The sequence below is a fragment of the Gymnogyps californianus genome, chromosome 3 (assembly GCF_018139145.2).
Source record: "Gymnogyps californianus isolate 813 chromosome 3, ASM1813914v2, whole genome shotgun sequence".
In the NCBI taxonomy this organism is placed as follows: Eukaryota; Metazoa; Chordata; class Aves; order Accipitriformes; family Cathartidae; genus Gymnogyps; species Gymnogyps californianus.
In genome coordinates, this window is record NC_059473.1 from 5,995,866 (window position 1) to 6,019,425 (window position 23,560).

Below are 23,560 nucleotides of genomic sequence, written 5' to 3' on the forward strand. Positions count from 1 at the left end.
TAAATTTACCAAGCAGCTAAATTAAGGATTTGTCATCTGGGACACCAGAGTATGGGATAAAGAAAGGATTAACCAGCGCATCAGAGCGGGAGGAAAAATTGGGGGACAAAGAGAAAGAATGTGAATCATTAGAACAAGATCAGTGAAGCCTAAAGGGGAAGATTTAGAGGTAAGAGAGTGAGTTTTTCAGGGAGGAGGAAGGGAACAGAAGACAACTGGGGAAAGGCAGGCAAAGCCTGGAAGAAGGATGAAAGTAGATTAAAGGGTTTTTTTCATTGCTTTTTGGAAGGGCTGATGATTAGAACATGCTGATAGAATGAAATATTATTTCAGGGGTATCTCTGCTATCAGGAGACATGACTTTATATAAGCAAACTTCCTGAAACCTCCTATAAATCCAGTCATGCAAGGAGTCTTGAGCTTTCACTGTCAAGGGGGTAGCAATAAGCCACACACCTTTGTCATTGAATCAGTGAATCCTGCTTGCTTTGTATTTTTATTTAATATTTCACCTTCTACTGCTTTCTTCTGGAATGCTTTGATACGCTTCGCTTGTCTTTGAGGAGAGAACCGCCATGGCTTCTCAGTGAGGACTGTATTTGGTAACAAAACCTGCCTCTCTGCTGCAGTTACCTGGATGCAAAGAATTTTCGTTAATTGCCAGGCAGGCAGCGTTTGCTTTTCAGTGTCCTCAGGCTCAACTCACACACGTGTGCAGGAGTAAAAGGAGCCTTCTCAAGAGAGCTGCAGCTCCTCCTTGCTACGGAACATCCTTCTGTGGCTTTTCACCATCCCACACAAGGTCTTAACAGTTGTTCTGTAATTCATAGTCCTTCCTAATGACAACCAAGGCTCAGTTTTGGGGACTACTCCCCTTCCAGTCTGTGTGGTGCTGGTACCAGTGTTAACAGCGACGCACCTTCAGCAGTGGTGAAGGCGCACGTTTGCTGTGAGCGCTGCTCTGCTCCCTGGCCGGCATCAGTGTGGTGGTTCCTTGTGCCTTCCCCCCGGGTTGTTTTATGAGCCTCTCTAGGGTTTTTTGTTTGTTTTTTAAATACTTACGTATACTTCTATGGACATGTGCTGGCAAGAAGGAAGGAACCAACTCTGTATGTTTGATATGTGCCTTGCACAATACAGATTGACTTCTATACTTTACTGAAAGGCAAATACTAAGCAAGTTTGACTGATTTATAAAGTGTGACTATAACTTGATTTGTCAGGCTTTTTTGCTGTGAATCACCTGTCCCTGCCCACATGGACACCAACATATTCTTCATGTATCTATACATATCATTACATGCTTATGGTTTATTTAAATGTTTTTATTGTTGCAAAATAAGCGATCGTTTTTTCAAATGCTTGTTAAAAATAACACAATTCTAAATATTGTTTAGTTCTCTCATTGTGATAAGGTTAGAGATTAAAACTGGTAGGTGGGGCCTTGATTTCATGAATGTTGTTTTCCTCTTGGACACAGGCAAGGCAACTAAAAGTGTACGTTTCCTGAGCAAAGTAATTGTGACAAAAGAAAGTAGAGCCCATAATGAGTACGTTGGCATCTTGACAGTATTCAAAAGAGTGACTTACTGAAAACGGCAAAATTAAATTGGCAATTGCTCGCTAGGGAACTGGGATTTCTTTGTTGTTTGTGTTTAAGTGTCACAAGAATATTGATTTCTCTTCCTGAGGGATGTTCTGTCTTCCTTTCCTGAAAAGCAGGAGAATAGGAACAGAGCTGAGCTGCCTTGAAACAACTCGGTGAACATTTAAAAAAACAGAAGTACTTGTTTCAACTCTGTTCTCGTCATACTTCACTTACATTTTAAACAGTATGAGGCCAACCTCATATCACCTGCCTGGGTCAAATTAGGACACCTTGGGAGGATGGTGGGGACCTGGGCAAATCCAATTGCTCCTGCACAGTTAGAAGGAAATCAGACCTCAGAGAAGAACCTCCTGTGGCATCATGTAACCACTTATGACACCACTGGAGTTATTTTCTCCTTTGCTTCGACCTGCTCTCAGGACTTCGGCCTCATAGACTGTGTAAAGGGAATGGTATTAGGAGAACCTCTTCATGGTGGAATTACCATTCAGTGTACCCTCCCTGTGCATGAAAATTGGGAAAGAAAATGGATTAGCACTGAGTAGGGAGCTCTAAACTGGAGTGAAGGAACCCCTTGCCCCAAGGTTTACGTCGCTCCAAAGCAAACAGGAGAATGATGGGAGGAAACTTTTTTTCTTCCACCCCTCTCTGCCCTAAGCTCTCAGTGCTGCATCCTCAGGGCAAGGCATTTTGAATGCTTTGAAGTACCTGGATAGGAGGAGGGCAGGCTACGCAGAAGGAAAGAGTCAGTTTTTCCTGCAGGCCAAAAAGGAGTATCTCAGCTCTCACTCCCATGTAAGAAACCACTGGCTTTGGGCTGAACAAAACTAATGACCTTAGAGAATATTTCTGTGCAGGAGAGGCATATAATCCTTCTAAGCCATGATAATAGCTGTGCGGAAATCTAGAGAAATGACCTAAATTTACAGCTTCATTCAGGAACTGTCTGAATCCACTAGTGACTAAATGTTAGTCATCTATAGGAGGAACTTCCATTTAGTTAACAGTTATGTTTGTCAACAGTAGAAACCTAAGATTAAAATTTTTGAGACAGAAAGAGAGAATGTAGACTTACAAGTCTGGTCTGAACATGCAGCTCTTTTTATTCCATGCAAAATGGCTCTTCCACTAGGACGTTTTGGCCGGGTAGGGATGACTCATGAGAGCTCTAAAAAGTAGGACCTAAAAGCTACTGCTACACTTTCCTCATCCTTGAAGCTGTGTTTCGAATGAACACTTAAGTGCGTGATAGAGTTTTTCAGTGGGGCTTCAGCCATATGTAGGTGTTGTCTAGAATCAAGCTGGCATTTTTTCTAAACCTGGATTTTTGTAAGTGTTTTGATAGCTGTTATACGCAACCAGAATTCTGCGCGGTGCAATGTCAGCCTCCATGTTTAATTACCGTATGGCCTGTGGGAATGATATTGCATGTGGTAGCTCACATTCTGACAGCTTTATTTTCACAAAGTAGGTGTTAATGCTTGAATAAAACATATGGCGTGGAGCTCATAGGGCAAATTATTTCACAACCTGCTGATACTGAAGGTTAGTATTTCTAGAAACTATTAGTATATACAACAGCGTATCTGTGGTCCTTCTTGAGATTATTTATATTAGCATATTTAGAAGTGCCTGTTTGGATCAGTTTTATTCTGCAGGGTGTTATAGAGGTCAGTGAGATCTCAGTGTAGTATTTCTGCTCTTAAAATGCTCCTTTCTACGGAAAATTCTGCAGGTTCAGTTTTCAAAGCAGAGATCGGGTTTCAGGAATCAGTGTTCCTGATAGGATTGATGGCCTTGGCAGCAATTAAATCCTTCCCTGTTCTTTTAGTAATACACCTTATACCACGTAGCTTGGATGCTGCTGAAGTTGAGGTGTGATAGATGTATGAGCCTGTAATGCTAAGTAGCATGGAAATTGTAGAAGCTCCTGGGAACGATAACTCACTGTCAGTCTTTTTCTCGGGGAATCATTGTAATTCTGAGCAGGGGCTCACGCTCTCCGTGGCATAATGGAATAAATTCTGCAGTAACTTCTCCCCAACTCCATGTCAGTTAATATCTCCTCTTGGCCTGGAGTACCCTTCATTCCCATTTGTATTCAGACAGACACTACTGCGGCTCCCACTTGAAAATACTAATTGCTTGAAAATTAATGCAACTTTTTAAATTATTACTTAGCTTTTTTACTTTTTCAGTTTGTTTTTTTTTAAGACTGGGGTTAATTTCTTGTAATGTCAGCTGCCCTTTAATGGTTGCGACTCCCTCATAAGCAGATTTAGTTCAGTGATAGAAACTATGAGGATTTTACACAGGCCAAGATCCTCCCTGTTGGCTGCCACAGGAATGGATATAGTGTGAAAAAGCAATGAGCCTGCTCACAGGTCCAGATCTTTTATGTGAAATAGGTGTCTGTTTTCACATCCAATCACCAGTAAAGTAGAGAGTACATATTGTAAATATGAATGTTGCCTGCTAAGAAGTTGAAATATTCTGTGCCCTGCTGTATTCCTTTTTGAAAAGTTTTCTGGGCAAGTAAGTAAGCTTCACCACCCAGTCTTCCTAGTGTGATCATCTGTTATAGGTGCCCACCACAACAATGTCCATTTTCATGTCCAATTCTATCATTATCCAGAGACTTTCAGCAGGTGCCTCTCTTACAATATGCTGGAGATCAGAAAAAAAATAAAGATCTTTGAGAACTATCTCACCAAAGACCCTCTTTGTACCTGTCCTCCCTGAACAAACTGTGTCTTGTATGAATATTTCAGTAATGTGAATTTTTATACAAAATCTGTGTTTATGCCAGTAAAGTCATTATTTTGATTTATTTTAAAAATAATCAGATGCCTTCCCTTTTTCCCCTCTTTTGTGAGTATATGCATCCACAAGCACAGACATGTCATAGGAGGATTGACTCAGTATTCACCCTCGTTTCCCTCCTATAACCATTTATGAATATTAGTAGGAGCACTTTTTTAATAAACATGCATAAAATAGAGAACATTTTTTAGTGTCTTTTGTAAGAGTCACATATCAAGCACAGGATACTGACATTAGGAAATCTCACAGAGGCTAGGCTGAATGTTAAAGGAGCTATCTTTTTTTTGTGCACAGAAGTGTAAACCGCTATTGCCTGAGGATAAAAAGAGCTGTATCACACACAGAAAGTTGACTGCCCAATGCTCTGCCTTTTCTTATTTAAAAGTACAATTAAGCGTAGGATATGGGAGACAGTAAGGTGGAACAGCTCTGTCACTGCTGGTGTAGCATGCAGAGAAGACTGACAAGATAGCGAGCTGCTGCACCTTGTCTGACTTTACAGAAGCATCGCTCTCAGGTATGATTACCTCCATCAGGCATGCTTTTCAACACAGAATATTTCAGCTGCTTTTTTTCTAATTTCTATGGCAGGAAGACACCATTCCCAAGATCTGTTTGAATCAGCTGAATGTTATCTTTGACTCCTCATTCATGCTGCAGGCGTAGAGGATTTGGGGAAAAAACACCCATCAGTTAATGGCTGCACTTTTTAAAATAATCCCTCTTCCCATCGTCACTGCCGCTGAGGACCGTGACTGCGGTCAGCAGCTGTGACTGATGCGGCAGTCCACGCTGTGTGCCTCTGACAGATGCCAGCATGAACCAGCTATAATGGTACAAATGCCAAATTGTAGTTTCAGTGTATCAGTGAAGCAAGATATGACCAGACAAGAGAAATTCAGTTGTCCTAAGATCTGTTCTGCAAAGACAGCACGACTTAAAAGACTGGGTTGAAGCCTTCTTTGAGAGCCTAGAGCCGTAACAGCAGGAGAGAGAGAAACTAAAAATGATGTCTTCTCCTGATGTATAGACCAGATGTTCCTCTGCAACCAGCCTCCCTCTAACTTCTCAAAGACTAACTAAACTATTTAAATTTCCCATCCACATTTACCTTGCATTTGTAAATGATCCCGTTGCAGAATCTTCTTAATCAGCTATCCTTCAGGTTATATATGTCGCTGTTCTTCCTTTGCATTAATCACTGGAGTTCTTTTCTTTTTTGTCTGAAAACAGTGATACCGTACGATCAGAAAACGAATGCACTGAAAATGCAACACTGCAAATTAAACACGTGGATAACAGCTTGTGGCTTTGGTAGTGTGTTAACATGTGACGAGACAGAATAGTAAACCGAGAAAGAGTTCTCCTGTGAATTCAGTGCCCCCATTATCTCTCCTTCTTTATCCGAAGGGCTGAGGAAACCTTTTTTGTTAGCCAAGACAGCTTGGTGCTTCGGCTTAATTTTCATTGCATAATTTTAAATACAGATTGTGTCTACAGTGCTGCAATTAATGGATAGCCTAAAGACTTATTATTTCAAACTAATTGATATGTAAGAAAGTTTAAATAACATAAGTGATAAGAATTTTTTAGGAATAACTTCTGTAACTAACTCAGAATAATCTTTTTACTGTTATATAGAGTAGCAGATGACTTAATTATTCACTCAGCGTCACTAAATCTAACACATCTCTGTATTTCTATAGTTCTAAATACATTTCCATGAGATGGGGAAAAGATGACATTTTATAGTCATTCTTCTAAAAGGTTTTTTTGCAAGTTAATAATCTCATTCATTTCTGATACTTGTCTACCGTCATTTGGAATTCTCCCAAAATTCAAGATAAATTTCTGTTTCCTCAACAAAAATGTGCAGTCTACACATATTTTAAATAGAGCTTTAAACCAAGCAACCGATGTTTTTAAAGTATTCTTTTGCTTCCTCAAAAAACATGATCACTTATGAAAGGCCTTTATTTCTCTAGTGTTCATTAAACTTATCTTCAGCTAGATTGTGATCAGAATTGGCATCAGAGAATACACTGTAAAGTTGTAAGACCTCTCAAGAACTTTTTAATGCTTTTGGAACATGTCAAGTACTGAAGTAATAATAAAACACTGATAGAGCATTAAAAAGATAAGTTCTTGTAATGGAAAGAGGTTTTGTTCTACTGCCAATTTTTTTTTCTTAAATAAGGTTTTGCATGGTTTCCAAGATAGAAGCTACCAATAGTGATACACATAAATGAAATCAGATTAAAAACTAATTGGAGCTCTAAGGAGATCATGTTATACATTTTGATGGCATGCCTCTCAGTGGAAAAAAAAGCAAAGGACTTAGTGAAGTTCCATGAGATTCATCTCAGTTCAGGCTTGACCCTCTGGTGAACTAAGCTTCGATGAACTGTATTAACTTCAGAAGGAGAGAAGCCAGGGACCAAACCCAGCACACACTGATGTCAATAGAAAAGCTCACTCTTCCCGTAGTAGGCTTGAGATCTGGATGAGGCCCCAGTGTGACCTCCATGTGCTATGGCCCACTGAGATCAGTGAGGAAGGGAGATGCCAAAGGAGCTGATTCTCTAAGTAGTTTTAAGTTGTAGTATCCCTTATTTTCCTGTCTCTGCTGGCTTCTAGGGAATTTGCATATCCCTTTTCCTGGCAACAGGAAGGTCTGACCACAAAACTCAACTGTTCTATTGGCAATATCATGAAGAGACCTGTTCAAGAGGACTTTAAGATGTCCAACTGCATGGCAAGATGAAAAGCATACCATAGTGCAGACCTAAACACACAAGCGCTGTGACACGCACATTTTCTGTCACCATAGCTCACTGAACATATTCCACCACACTTGAGAAGAGCTGACCTCAGGATCTGTGCTGGCTGGTTGGGCTGCAACATGATCAGGGTGGTAGTCCTTCACCCATAATAAGCATTAAGAGGGCAAAACACCTTCAGCGATTTCCTTTCTTCATGGAGCTCAGGTGCTCAACAGAAACCCAGGTCAGGTTGTAGGCAAAGAGAGAAAGGTGGGCAGGTCTGGACACGAGAATGGCATCTGACCTTCTCTGTGGGAATTTGCTCTCTCTACCTGTCCGTTGAAGCAGGCTTGGATTTTAAGCAGCAACCTGGTCCTGTTTCCTAGACTCTTTCATGCTTTGCAGTTTTCTTAAATTGCTAAGACAAGACAGTTGAAAATCCTGAAAAGCTCTGAAACATGGCTTTTGCCCTTCTCCTTTGTGAGTCAGATTACCTTCAGATCTCTGTTGGGGAAGGAATATGCACTTCATCCCTTTTTGTGCTAGTGGTTCCTTCATTTGACCTGGTTAGTTTGTGCCTGTACTTATATGGTTGCCGGTACTATAGATCCAAAACCCATCAAAGTCAATCACTGTCATCTTGTAGACTTAAGTGAACTTTGGGTATGCCCTCTAACAGGCATGAGTTCAAGCTACTCTGCGCAGCAGTGGGACGGGCTTTGTCTTGTTTATCTAGCTTTATGAAGTTACCTTATATGTCAGTTTTTGCATTGTGGGATGCTTGCTGGACATCATTGAAATAAAGTTTTCTGCATGGTTCATTTAAACTTGATGGGTAATTAGAGAGTTGCCCGAGTTTGCAGTAGTCAGCGTTAATATGACCTTTGGAAAAAATGTTTAAATAAAAAACAACTGAACTGAAATATTAATCCCTTGAACTTAATCATGAGGATGGCTCCATTAACCTCCTGTTGCATAGTACTACTTAATCCAGTAATAACAGTACAGACAAGAAAGGGAGGGTTTTTTCCTTTTAAGTTCATTGTAGTATCGGGAAGTAAAAACCTTCAGGCTATTTTTAATTAGGTTGAACCTCTGGGCGGTGCTGCTCTTAGATTAAGCTATAAAGTTTTTTAGAGTTGCAGTTAAAATTCCACACTAATTTTGCTTCTCAAGTCAAAAAAAAAAAAGTGTGTTGTGTAATACAGTGTGAAACAACGAGAAGTGGTGGATTTATGGATGAAATAATGGTGGAAGTAGAGAGATGTGAAGATAATAGTAATATAGAAACACAGAGCAGCCATAAACAGTATCAGACTCTGTATCCTGAGTAGCGATGATACATCTCCATTTGATATTCATTATATAATAATGAACATATACATCAATACATAAATTTGAATCAAGTCCCAACTTTTTGTCATTGCTAAACTCAGCCTCAAAACTTTCCTGACACTTGGAAGTACAAAGGCCAAAATACTGAACCATCATTTCTGGAAGATGGAAAATGAGGGACAGTAGCTTTGTCTCTGCTGTTAAATTTCTGCCAGGTTCTAAATGGATTTTTTTCATTAGCTTGTTATGTCAGAAAGTAATGGGTCAGTCACTAAATTGGCTCATCGTTTGGGGAGAGTCAATGCACATCTCTGCTAACAGTAAAGAGGAAGCCAGATTCATGTTGTTAATGAGTTAGGAAATATTTTGGAATAGTCTTCGTTGTTACAAGGGATTACAGAACTGCAACTACTTGAAAAGATTTTCAAAGAAACTTCTAAGGCTTTGATCTTTATTCAGAGCGTGCTTGCTTTCTAGTCTAAAAACATTCATTTTTAACAGGATATTAACAGAAGGACTGACTGCTCAGTAATTTTCCAAGCAGACTTTTCAATGAGGCTCCATCCTGCAGAGGCTTTCTGATGTGAAGAGGTATAGTCAGTGCAAGGTAAACTTTAAAGTGCAGCATAAGGCTTTATCAGTGTGATTATTTTTTGAACTAATGATGGCTTACTTCTAAACCTCCATGCAGTTCGCTGACAATTATCAATGACATGGAAATTACAGTGAGCAAGTACCTTAAGAAACAGGCCGTCTCAAGATACACAGACCTCAGTGTATGTTAGGAGCTCTTATTACTCGAAACAGGCTTGAGAGTCTGGGCTGAGTAGGAAGGGCAGAGCAGGGTATTGCAGTGAAACGAGGTGCCAGACTTAATCATAGGATGACTGTGTTCCTTTTCCATTGAGTAGCATAGTGATGCCACTAGAGAGTGACAGAGAAATAGATTATTTATTTCCTTTTCATTGTCGTATTTGAGAAGAAATCTCTGTGCTCGGAGGGAATTTTCTGCAATACTGATGGGACGTGTTAGAGATGTCCTGCCAAGAGTCAGACGCAGGTGACACTATAATTATCTGTTAGCAAGGTGGATGTGAGAGACTGAAAAACACTTTGTTAAACTGTATTCAGACTTCAGTTTAGGCAAGGATCCAAAAGCTGTGGTGCAGGTTTCACCACATTTTTTCAGATCTGTACTTCATCAGCTCCTGAGCCCTCACACAGGAGGCCTTAACCACCTGTAGCTTTCTTTTCTTCTCTCTCTCCTCTTTCAAAAATAGGCAGAATCTCTCGCTCTGCGGGACAGCACCACTTTTAGGCAAAACACTTTATACATAAAGTGGCCCCACGGATTCCAGGGCCCCCTGGAGACATCCTGCTCGGCTGCTGTGGGGCTGCACAGCTCTCAGAATCCCGCGTTCTCCGGTCCGCCCGGGATTTGAAATATTTCTGGAATATATTGTTGCTGTTATAACCTCAAGATGTCATTTAAAAGGAGTTTCCAAGGGACTGTTATGACCTCTTGAGCTGAGAATTACAATACTGCTACACTTCCAAGGCCTGTGCTGTTGGACAGTCAGCTGCCTGTTTACAGGGTGCCTTGGAGGCATCATGGAAGTGGAAAAAAATCACTCGTTGGAAGGTAATGGATGCACTGATTTTTTTTGTTTGTTTATTTTGAAGACAGTATCCAAAATATGGACAGCACTTTATAAAAGGACCAATCAAGAAGCTCTATTTGAGCTGTGTCACTAGAGTTATTTACCCTGGATCCAGCCCAATAAGCAAAGGGCAGTATCTGATGATAGATGAGACTTCAGTGGAGTTTCTCTGGATTTATTGCATTGAAACTGAGCAGATTCTCTTTTGCTTAGAGTGAAGCTAACTTGCTCCAGTGATAATGAAAAAGAGCAGAAACCAGCCTTAAAATGTTATACATGCTCATAGAGAGGGGATTTTTTTCCCATTCATACTAGCTCAAATTATCTTTATTCATATGCATCATGAGATGCATAGGTCACGTATTTATAGAGTCATCAAAAAACCACTTTGACAGCTTAAGAAAGCATTATATCCACAAAAGGAAACAATTAAACAAAATAGTGATTAGAAAGAAGAGTGATTCCAAGTGTACAGCTCACAAGGCACAGAGCAGGGCTTTGCATGAGAATAAACTGCTGTACTGATGAAGAAATGGGAAACAAAAGTTATTGTGAAGAAAATCCTCCCATAGAATTCAGTACAAGCTATCTCTTCAAAGAAAATGCAAGAGATCTGAAATTACTACTGATAATACAACTGCCAGTAAGAAAAGATCACCAGTTTAGACTTTTGCTGTAAGGAGCTTCTCTAACTCAAAAGTTTTCAGCAGAGGTACCGTACAGGCATATGTATATATAATACATGTATAACCTGGGCAACACTGAGGGCATCTCATCACTCAAATATTTATTTTTTAATTAGCTCTTGGAATAGATGTTGGTTTACTATACAGAAAGAAGATGCAAGTTTCTTTACGAGAGTGTTAAAATCTAAGAGCCCAGGTCCCAGGTTTCTTCACAGTCCCATTGGTTTAATTGAGGTTGCAGTTAATAAAGGTAGAGACACAGACTGATGAAGGCCCTAAGGTTACAGTCTAATGCCTTGAGACAGCAGATATTAAAGGACTCATTTATATGGGGACTTGTTATACATTAGGGAGGCATAGCGAATCACCTTTGCTTTAATAGGGAAAGACACAAAGCTGAAACATGGAAGATAACAGGGGAAGTCAAAGGGGGAGTATATGAATAAGGGAAGATAACACAGTATACAGTTTCTAGACTCCTTGGCTTGCAACGTGCTTCAGGTGTTACAGTGATTTTTTTCAAGCCCCTCTCGGGACAATTTCTGAAGGAGAGTATCTGGACTGTACAACCTGTTGACACAGGAAGGCAGGGGCGGCAGTAGTGGATCAGTCAAAAATACAGCTACTCCTGAGCAAGCGCCCCTGGTCTCAGGATTAGCATGGAGACCTTGCGGGATGAGAAGATCGGCTTGGTGTGTTAGACCTTGTGTGAAGGTCTAGGGGAGCTTCATCTGGGAGAAAAAGGGTGTGAGGTGGGGCTGGCAGAGAGAAAGTCTTGGAATTGGTGTCCCTTGTGTCTGTCATGGTCTGAAAAGTAACCATTATTTGAAAACGCAGTGATGGGCATGCACTGAGACCGAGATGTCCTTGTCTGAGGACAGGAATCATTAATGGGAGCTTTCCAGTCAGCGTAAAGACATTTCCCGCACCGGCTGTCATTTACCTAGTGCAATGCTGTTCCTTGCGCTATCTCTGATACTGAGTGCCCTTAGGTTTTCTTTAAGGATTCCACGCTCCAGCATCTTTTGAGATAAAACCTCAGCTACCTGAATAGTTTCGTTTCACGCTTAGCTGTATTGTCCTTGAGTAGCTATGTTAAGCCCAAATGTTAACATGGTGGCATGTTCCTTTATGCACTTGCTTGCAGTCACTGGGAGACAAAGAAAAAGAGAGCATTTAGGTGTTCTCTGCACGTTGAGAGTTGTTAACTCCTTTCCCCCAGGCCTGGATAAACAGCTTCCCAAGAAACTGCATTTCCCAGCTGCTTTCTTTGGGCCATTCTTCCAGATGGCAGAGGCGGGTATATCGGGTTTGGAAAGGTCCTGCAGAGGAGGCCCGGGTCTCCTTACACCCATCATCCTCACCTGAAGTCACCGGCTTCTGCAGCACCCCGTAGCACGCTGAGTGCTGCAGAGGGACTGCGGCCATGAGGCGCGAGGACAACCAAGCAGTGGTTACTCCTTTGCCTTCCCAGCAGAAATCTGCTTAGTGGAGGGAATAACATGGTCCTTAATAAGAAACTCCTTCTGTTTCCAATTAAACAAAAATTGCTGCCTATAAATCACTTAATCCCTGAGCTCTGTTCCTCAATTTCACTCTCCCTGTTATTGAGCCTCCATCTGCTTTTAACAATTCTTGCTACTCGTATGTCTTTTAATGCTGTATCCCTCCAGAATGGCTTTCTAATTAAGTAAGCTCTGAAAATGAAAAGCAGCAGAACAGCAGCTTGCTTGCTCTCTGTACCCTTAATCTGGGAGTCCTCTATGTGCTATTTTGGAAGCTAAATTGAGGTCGCTGACATTATGCATATTTGTTGTCTGATGCAGTCTTAAAAGCCCCAAATCCTCTATTCAAAATTATCTTTAGGCACATGGGTCAAACATTTGCAGGAAGAAAAATAAGTATTTGGAGCTTTAGCAGATTTAGAGAAACGGGGGAGGAGTGAGAAAGGGGCCACAATCTCAGACCAGTATTTCTGTTGCAACACGCTTTCACAGACCAGTGAAAAGATCAGTGTTGCTGGTGTTAAGAAAATAAACATTTCCAATGACACGTGAAAAGAAAAATGGGAGCTTTGCTAAACAAATATCTTGTAGAGGTTGCAGTCCCCCTTTTGTTACGAATCGTGTAGTGACCAGTTACTGCCTCTTGTCAAAATACATTCTGCTGAAATTGCACAGAAGAAATGAATGCAGCTGAGTTTCTCATCAGTAAAACAAAAAGAACAGGTACTGTTTATGTGGAATTAAATATTATACTGCACGTGGGTAGTGCCACGGTAATTACGGATACAAATTAGTGTCACATTTCAACTGGTGAATAAATACAATAACCAAATACCAAAAAAAAAGTCATTATTTTGATATTTTGCTGCCCTCTGCCTCAAGGGGAAATAACACAACTTAAAAATTTCTCACATGTGGAATCAGAACTCAAAAATTGTGAAAATCTTTTTAAAAACTTGAGAATAAAGAGTATGCTGTTGGAAATGTCAGAGATTGTTGGAGATACCAAACTGTTTAGTCCTCAGAGTACATTTTTACCTGGATTGTTGAGCCAGGTTATTTGGATTATTTTTCATTCATAATTCACTGCATCATTCAGGGAAAGAAAGCGTGTGATCAGGGAAACCAAGTATTTATGAATAACGCAAAATAAGATAGATTTAAAAGGAGAGATAAAAGAAACACAAAACTCAAAAAACTGGCCTTAGAAAAATTGCAGGTGGAATGGAAAATCTGAGACTTAAAAAAGTTTATTTGGAGTGATATCAAATTTTTGCAGTGGAAGAACTTCATCAAAACAAATATGGCCATAATTAATGTTTTTGATTCAACAAAATGGCATTTTGGTGGGTTTTTTTCACCAAAATGTGTAACTAGTTGTATTTCACAGATAACTTTCTCAAAATATTTTTGCTCGAAGGTTAATTCTTCAGATGCTTTTTAAGTAGTGACCCTTCCATTATTTTTGAGTTGAAAATATATTTTAAAAAAAGATGTGAGCTGGAATGAATCCCAGTCCGTGTGGAAGTGGGTTGGTTTTGCGTCAGATAACTGCCTCTGGCATGGGATCTTAAATCAGGAGAATGATGCTACAAGGTCACACCACTGTGCAGACCAAGCGTGCGGTATCTCAAGCTGTATGGGGAAGGAAGAGAGGGGAAAATTGTTTGGAAAACACTTTCATTACTAACTTCCGAAACGCCACTTCTAAGGTACAACGGGAAGGAGCAGCAGTGTTCACATTAACAGCTTCAAAGGTGTTGCTGTGGCAGGAAGGGAGATGGGTTGGACATGTTCTCCCCCACAATTTCCCTTTCCCTTGGGCTGCCAAAGTGAGGGGGAGGAGGTCAGATGGAAGCGGTGCTGCATATCGGCCAGCTCTGTATCTGCCTCTTGTCCTCAAGCCATGGAGGCTGGCTGTGGGGTAGGTGCAGTAGACTTTCACAAGACGCTGGCAACAGCACCAGCCCACAGAGGCATTCCCAAATTTCCTGTGTGCGATAGGGTCACGTTTTAGTCCGCTGGTTGTTTTTAATGCACACAGTAAGGTCTTTGCTCCTGACGCCGGAGGTCCTAGATGCGGTTGCCATTTGTGTTTGCGCAGATACCTACTTCCCATGGCTTGAGCTACTGCAAAACTTATCTTAACTTTGCCCTACATCTGAAACTTCTGGTAGCTCATTATTAGATTCTTATACCTCATTAGCCCAGCTTGTTTGCTTTTCCACAGTTACCTTAAAACAATCCTGAAATGAAAAAAAGATTCTGCAGCAGGAAAGAGGGACGAGATGTATTTCAGGTAGTGAGGACAGAGAGGAGTTGAGTATTTGAAGCTTAAACTCAGGGACAAGATAATATGAAACACTGTAAATGTGGAATAATTAAGGATTAAGGGGTTTAACGTATTTATTTTATTTTTTAATTTTCTAGTTTTTTTTAACCTAAACATGCCATGTGAACTTCAGCCCTCCTGGTAACTTGTGTTGGCAGCACGTTGCGTTTTTCATGTGATCGTTTTATTTTTGTTCTTGGTAGAAACAGAAGTTCATTAGATCACATTGCAAGTATGCAAAAGCCTACGGGGGCTTGATCAGGATAGTCTAAAACCACAATTTCTGCTTCTGTAATTCTTTATTGATCACAGTTACTGTTTTTAATGCTCTGGTCACTATTTTAATGTTATGTTATGCTATGTTATTTTGGTAGTTTTAATAATAACAGCTAGGTATAAATGCTATAAATAGTTTTAATAATACCATCCGTTTCCTTTTCTGAGTGCATTTTCCTTGCTTTAAGCTGAATGACCATATTCATTTTCCCCTCCCACATTCCAAGGAAGGGTTGCTGAGGCCTTTCACTGAATGATGACCCTTTTTGGAAAGCGGTTGTAGCCAAGGATGCTGAAGAGCCCTTTGAATTGAGAGGGAATGTGAGCGGATCAGCTGGGCAGCTGGCTGGCTGCCAGGAGCTCTGCTCACTAAGGCATGGGCTTAGTCATGTAAAGCCCCGCTCATTTTCTGTCCCTGCTGCTAGGGGCTGTGTTGGCTGTAGTCGAGGTTTAAGGGATATGGTGGCATTCGTCTGGGGCACGAGGGTGCGCAAGCCCAAGCCCCTCGGTCACCTGCACTGCCTAACGGCTGGCTGAAGTCAAAGGGGCCCCTCAGGCACGGCTTCCCTGTGGAAACCCTTGTGGGGTGTAGCTAACAGTCGCAATCAAAGCCTCACCATATCTACTGTTATTTTGAGCAGGACAACTTGGTGGCCCAGTGGTCCACAGCCTGTTCCAAGCCTGTGCTGGTGTATGTCTAGCTTGATAAGCGATCATATAAAAGGAGTGGAGGAGAGCCCTTTCAAACCAGAGGCAGCTGAGGATGGCACCTCCCGAGCTTTGATCCCTACCTAAGCTTAATTTCTCTCCTTCTTCTGTAATTTGGGGATAATAATACTGATACTTACTCGTTTTGTAAAGCTGATGTGAGTATCAGCTGATGGGTTTTAACTAGCACTGTTAGGTAAAAATAAAGGGTAGGTAGAGAGAAGCATACATTCAAGAGTTAGAGCTTCTGGCCACAGCCGTCAAGAGTGACTAACTCATTCATCCCCTGTCCCCAGGGACCCCCCTGCAAACACTTAATGATGGCTCCAAATTTTAAAGTATTAAGTCATTGCCTGTAAGTAAAGTACATGGGAGTGTGATTTATCTGAACAAGAAATAATGTTTCCAACCCCTTGTGGGATACTAAAGCCGCATGGAGGTGACATTAATAAGTCATTTTTGTTGGGGGTTAAAGAGAGGGCAGAGGATCTATAAGAGGGCAGATAGTGAGATAACAGAAGGAAGAAGGTTGTTAGTGTTAATGGGAACAGTAGTCCAGACAATGATCTGCCCGTCTAATCATCAGTCTCATTTTCCCCCTTGTCTGGCTCCAAAATCCTAAAAGCGAGTGTAGGTCACCTTGTTTAGTAGCTAGAGAGCAGAGAAATTGGGGTAGGCGGACTTGTGATGGGAAGCAACCCAAGGGGACAGCACACTGAACGGTAAGGCCACACTGGGCTGGAGTCTGGTGGGGTGCTGGTTGTGCAGAGAGGTTTTTACTTACACACGCACACTGACGTGGCACTTTGTCGTGCCATCAGCAAGCCAAATAAAAGACATAGATGACTACTGCTACTAATGGGAGGGCAGCTTTCCGTTAGTGAATGAACTGTAATGTCCCTGTAAAGCCACAGAATATGGTTATCATTGTCTAATAGAAGGATACTGAGGCTTTTAAAAGAAAAACAGCTGGGTTTTTTGAGCCAGCTGGTTTTAAGCAGGCAGCTTGTTTCTTTAACCTTGACCCACAGCTGTTTGCCAGTGTTGTGCCCGGGGCTGGTGGTTTAAGGAGAAACATAGCCAATGCACTGTGAGACTGTCGTGGGTTTGCAAGCCCCAGGCTCGCTGAGGAAGACTTCAGTGAGGGGTCGGGTCTGGCAGTGGGTCGGCTGCGTTGCATCTAGGCTCACCCGTTGTGCTCTTCATTGCAGCTGGAGTCCTGTGCGATAGCTTGGGGGTCAGGGAGCGGGCTCTGAGGTGCTCGTCTGAAGCCGAGCAAGGGGAAGGACTGACAGTGCCTTTGAAATCAAAAATAAAACTAATTTTTACACACTGTTGCAGTTTTAATCAACCCTCCTTGTCTACTGTCTGCTCCTTCTCAACTAACTTCAACCTTCTCATGATTAGATATCTATATAGACTGTCTCTGGAGACACTGAAGAGAGAGAGGTAGCTCCAGATTCATGTCATTTCTATTAAACGCTCGACTTAGGGGGGATTATCCACTGGAGGCGCTTTAGGAAGTGAATATCAGACACAATTGCTATCTAACAACATGCTTATGGTTGCACTGGGTTCAGATAACGTTCAGTTTCTGAGGGATTTCAATATTTCTATTGCTCTTAAACCTAATTAAGCAAATCAAGGTTCTGAAGGAAGTTGAGAGCCAGGAGGCTTTCTTTGACTTTTCATTTTACATACCTCTTTCTATACCTGAGGTGCCCAAAATTTACAAATTCAGTAATTCCATGTATGACAATGAGGTGGGGAAATGCAGCAGCCCATCTCTGGCTCAGACACTCCTGTATAAAGAAATTAATATTCTTTTATAAAGCTTTGCCTTCCAGTGCTCTAGAGCCTTTCCCACGATTCCTAAATTTGTAAAAAATATCGTATGCCGAGCTGCGTGTCCCTGCAGGAACTTTAACTGGCTTTGAGGGGTGCTCAGGCACTGCTGCGGATCTGCATCGGCAGCCCAGAGCCCGGCTGCAAACGCTCCTGAACAGGAAAAGATGATGGCACTTAATGTGCATGGTGCACAGCGTGCTCGGAGCCCGCTGGCAGGCACTGCCCCTGCCGTCGCTGCTGTTTCAGATTAACCCAAGGAATGTTTTGTCCCATGTTCGGCATAAATCTCCCTCTAACTGTGATAGCATCTTTGGGTAATTGTCATAAATGAACAGAAGGATTCACCTTCCCCTCCCTCCCTTCTGTTTTTTTAAGCAGTGCGGGTATTTAGCAGTGAACTGTAACCAAAAGTGTGATTGCACCGTGATGGTAGACCTTTTGCCTAGAACATAATCTTTGGATTTGCAATATGACCTACGTGACTGCCATGCTGCCATCGCTCTGAAGTAGAGACCAGTGGAGATGTAGCCTCTTGGTGGTTGAGAAGCTCACTGGGCAGCAGGCGTGGAGTCCTGGGGCTGCAGGGCCCCGGTGGTGAGTTGGGCAGTGAAGGATGATCAGCGTCATTTGTGGGCTTTTCCTGCCAACCACGCTACAGCACTGTTCCTCTGATAATACATGTACTCTTGGAAGTGTTATCAAAATAGAGACAAAAGGAGGATCCCTTTAAAATTTTTTATCTAGACTTAAAGCCAGAAAACAAAAGAAGTTCAGGAAAAAAAGAAGGGTACCGCATGAAAGAAGGGTGTTACGGTAGCGATTGTCTAACAGTTGATACAAATATATATTTTAGAGGCAGAGTGTATTTAATGCAACCGTTTGTGCCTCAGACCCGGTGTTTGTCAGCACTGTGACACTGAGGTGGGAAACTGAGGCCAGAACAGCAGGAAAATTGCCAGAAACAAGGCAGGAAAGGAGCTTTAGCAAGAGAACCAAAAGGAAAAAGCCAGATCTTAGATCCTGAGGAAGAAAAGCTGCAAAATTTGTCTAATTAAGGAATGTAGAACTAGACCAGGTGAGCTAAGGACGTTGATTTGCGCATCAGGAGAAAGGAGAAGAGGCCTCACAAAAATAAAGTCAGAAATGCAGGATGAAAACCAGGACAGAAGCATGGGGAACGGGATTGGAAGGGCTCAGAGGGAGGGACAGTGGTAAAGTCGCATGCTGTGGACAGGTCAAGGATGGTAAGACTAGTATAGGTCCTAATGTTCAAGTGAAAATTTGTATTACTTGTTGAGAGCCGTTGCAATGGGGTGAAGGAGACTTGAAACTAGATAGGATAGACACAAGCATAGAGCTGAAGGATCAGAATTCGTAGCACCTTTATGCATCCTGGAAAAAAATATAGCTCAAAATACAATTGCCTAAGAAACTACGGCAAAACTGCTGCAGCTACAGTTAGCAGAAGCTGACTCCCTCTTTTTAAGAAGGTGGGTGGATGGATGGTTGGATGGATGGACGGACGGAGCGGGTTTGGCTTTGGAACTCACCCCTTTTGCTTCCTGCTGTGCTCATATTGGTCATGACGAAAAAATTGGCTTTGTCTTCAGTTGAAACCTTCATACACACTAATGTTTTTTAAACAATGGATCGTGCAGATCCTAATATGGGCACTAAAAACAAAGGCTATACAAATAAATACTGGAAAAGGACCCACAGCTTCCTGAAGACTGATAGCCAGATTTCTTTCTGCATGCCTTTTGCATCCTGTTGATGATATGATACTTTTTCCCCAGTAATGTCCAAGACACGTACTGCATTAATCAGATAATGCAACTTTCCATGATCTAGCCCTAAGAAATGTAATTTAACTTTTTTTCCCTCCCTCTTTGACTCCCTTCGACAACTGACTTTTTCCTAATGGTTCCTCCAACCCAAGAAATCTGGCAAAACTTATTATATTGTTCTCAGAGCAATGGTGGTTGCTCTGAGTTTGTGATGTGATTAATGTGTGATTAGCTACTTAATAAAGGCCTTGCTCTTTCAAAGGCTTGTCCGTGATCCATACTGCACTTGAATGGAGTCTTGTGAAAGCCGGTGGGAGTATGGACACCAATACAGTTAAATCCACGTATATTTTAAGGATTTGTGTATCCAAGGATGGTACCCAAAACCAGCCTTACGCACAAATGACTGCACGTTCCTTCAGCTTTGCAATGACTGCATGGAAATCAATAGGCATATTGGATGTGTGGCACTAATATGAAAAAGAAAGGAATATATTCTTGAATCATGCAAAAATGCGTTATTAATTCCCCCCCGCCTCGTGTGGTACTTTCCCCATACTGTAGCACTGGCCACATGAGATACACCTGAAGACAGCTTGTCTCTTTTGTTGTAGTTGCAGGTGGAACTTGATCAGGAATATCAAGACAAATTCAAAAGACTGCCTTTGGAAATTCTGGAGTTCGTACAGGAAGCCATGAAAGGGAAAATCAGCGAAGATGGAGACCACAGTTCTGCCCCCTCTTCCCTGGCATCTGACAGCGGAAAATCAAATCATAAACCTCTGCAAAGTGAAGAGGAATTGGAAGAAGAAAATCCGGAAAAAGTGTTTGATACTACTTTTTAACTGCCCAAGAAACAATCAGTGCGCCAGGGCGCACCACTCCGCAGCTGCCCGTCTCTGCTCTCCTGATGTGAGCTGCCGCTGAAGCGCTTCGGGAGGCAGGAGGAATCTGCATTCAAGTGCACATTTCCCAAAAGGAACATTTTATAAAAAGTATTGTGCAAAGGTCTTCATTCTCATTCTTCATCTTATTATTATTCTAAAGCTTAGTGCGGTTGTAATGGGAAAATTAATATGTTAACCATCCTCTCCTCTTTTTTTTTCCTTTTTTTTTTCCTTCTTTTTTTTTGGCCAATTTACAATGGGTAATTTTCTGGCCATGTTCACTGTTAAGAATGTTTAATGAAGACCAGTGTATTGTACAGAGACAAATGTGTGCAGATTTCCTTTTGAAGTGCCAGTGCAAAGTGCTCCAAACTAATACAGATCCTAGAGAATATTATAACAGTACTTAATCGTATTTGTTTCCTTCTTTGTAACTGCACCTTGACAGCTGTACCATCATTTTACATTTGCACTGAAACATTTAATCCTTTTTAGCTTTGCAAGCACTGGTGGCTTGCTGTCTTGATGTTATGTTTATCACATGGAAAGAAATATATTTGCTGCTGAAAATTCTTGGAACTGTGGGGACAAGAGGAAAACAAAGAGAAGAACTCTGCCTGGAGATTGTCGGTGTCTGTGTACGTCTGTGTTTGTTACACTGTGTGAGTGCATATATGTTTGTATATATATAGCTATATGTGCACACACATCCGTCTATATACACACACGGCATGTTTCTATTTGAAGTCGGCGTGGTCTCTTGGCCAAATGAAATGTTTCAGGGATACGTGAGTAGAAAGAATCTTTATGAAAGCTAACATCTGGGTTATAGTGCTATAAAATAGTCATTGAATCATAAAATTCTTTTTGTGGTGTTAGTGTTGTAAATCAAAGTAGTTTTAGAATATAAATTTGATATATATTTTGCAGACTCAAAAGTATTGATTTTAAGTATCATATTTTAAGCTTACTGAATTTGATAGGATTATAAAATGTTTAGGACTACAGTATTTGAAATTTAACAGAATCTTCCATTATTTTTAAGACTGAGGTTCAGTTTCTAAGGTCTGAAATTTAAAAGCAAAATATAAAATCCTGATCACTGTTGTTTAAAAATGTATATTAATCCATTTAACTGACTTCTTAAAATAAGAACAATCAAAGTTAGTGTACTGTATGATACGCATGAGAGAAGTAACAGCACATTTTGAGAAATTTGTATCAGACGACAGAGAGACTTTGTGAAAGTCAGGATATTTGAAAAGGTAAAGAAATGCTATTCTCTGGATTCCCATACTAACAGAAATAGGAATTATGAAACATTACGGACGGATTCTTGTTTGTACTCAAGCCAATGCATAATGCTAACGGCCTTTCCCTCAGCCGTGTGGTGAAGAGGCATCTTAGGGCAAAGGACAAACTAGCTCAAAAGACACAGATTTACGTCGAGAGGCTTGATCCTGCAAACTCGCATGTTCCTGCGCACCACCGGGCTCAGTGCAGCTGTTCGGGGGAGTAACGGTCACATGCGCGTTTGCAAGATCGGGGCCTTACCTCGTATTAAAAAGCAATCGGAGAAAGCAGTCAATTATATAGGGAGGCATTTTAATACATCGTAAGAGTTAAGTTACTTTACTTCCATTCCCTCAGGATTTTAGTACTTTAAAGTAACTTATTTTATTTAAATTTAAGCAATAAAATACAAATCAAGCTTAAGTTTTCAGTTAAATAATGGTGTGTATATATATATAAGTTCAAATCTTGGAAAACAAACAGTATTTTGATGTTTCTTTTTTAAACTTAGAGCAGAAAGAAAGAAAAATTGCACATTGTTTGGAGATCATATTTTGGATTAAACTATTCTGGTTTATGATGATGAAATTAGTGAACATGAAATTCAAAAATCTGACTTTCATCTTAATGCTTGGAAAGGTGAATCCTCTGTTAATCCTTGTTTTGCACTTTGAAATCAATCTTAATCACTCATTGAAAACGTAGAGAGTCAAGATGTAATGCTGCATTTTATAAAGTAAAAATGACATATTGTCTAAATTATTAAAAGAATAAACTGTTAGCAGTGTTCACAATAAAACTGAAGACTATTGCATTATAGAAACCGTTGTACAGCGCAGGCTTTTCGGTAAAATCTTAGCTCCTTTGAATTTCAGCGCTACGTTGCCGTGGACTTCAGCGGAGCCAGGACTTCACCACAGTCTTCAAAGAAACTTGGGCAAATACCAATTAACCTTTTATTTATATTTAAAAAGAAATAAATATACCGGTTGGATTAAATATACTATCAGCTGTAGTCATTTTACAGTACGTTTGTATTTGACCATTTCCTGTACTCACATTTTTTTATATCTGTACAGTGCCACTTTCTGCAGGTGTAAGGTAGTGTGTAATACTGTACATCTTGCATTGTTCAAACTATTTCAGTGAAACAGATATCATTTAATATTGATATTACTTGAACTAGAGTAAGATAATGAAAAAAGGGTCTTTATGATGTGCAAGTCTTGTGCCTTTTATGTATTTGCCTTGTTCTGTGTTGAATGTGTGGAAATGCTGTATCGTGGACTTTCTGCTGTATAGAATAGAGCTGTCTATATTAAATTAGGTCGTGCACTTCAGATATCTTTACACTACTGAAAATAGCTTGGTTTTGGCAGTATAAACAGAATTTTAAAAATTCTAATGAAGGCCAGACATTTTAGATTTAACATGTTCATAATTATGTTAATTAATGCTCATGTATTAGCTAAACAGTCACTGAAAGATAACTAAAGGGACATCATTGCTTGCCTTTCTTTGAAATCAGTGTTGCTCTTGTACATTGTATTAATAGTGTCTGTGATTGATTAGTCCTTGATGATTTGCTTTCAAAGTAGGATGAAATATTTCAGTTAACATGTACATATTTTTCGGTTCCTCAATCTATGATTGTTTCAGAGGCATAATTCACATTTTTGTAAAAATTCTATGCAATTTTGTGGCATGATGTTTCTTCCACTTGTAATTTTATGTGCTTACATTACAGATCCAAAGGACAAATAAAAATTTCTTAACACAAGACGGTTGTTTTCTCTGTTCATTGACTCAAAAGCCTCAGTTGACTCAGGAGACCTTACTGACCTCGAAGACCTTGCCCTGACCCCTTTGCTCCCAGGAAGGGCAGTGCCACCAGGAGCCAGTGAAGTTTCCCTGCAGGCTCTTGTGTTCACAACGACGAGAACAAGAAATTGCACGTGCCTATGCATCCGTCCCCTGCCCCTCCCAGCAAAATGTGTACTTGCTGGTGCTCTGAAACAACGGGAAACAAAACAAGTGCACGGCAGCCA

At 40.8% G+C, this 23,560-nt stretch overlaps 1 protein-coding gene across 1 annotated transcript in view; it reads left to right on the top strand.

Moving 5' to 3' along the window:
* PLCB1 (phospholipase C beta 1) overlaps positions 1 to 20,208 on the top strand; it is a 408,615-nt gene extending 388,407 nt beyond the window's left edge. Inside the window, exon 32 of the mRNA XM_050893175.1 lies at positions 19,947 to 20,208. Coding sequence (XP_050749132.1) covers positions 19,947 to 20,177 — 231 coding nt within the window. The 3' untranslated portion in view covers positions 20,178 to 20,208. The remainder of the gene's footprint in view (positions 1 to 19,946) is intronic.
* The last annotated feature ends 3,352 nt before the right edge of the window (positions 20,209 to 23,560 follow it).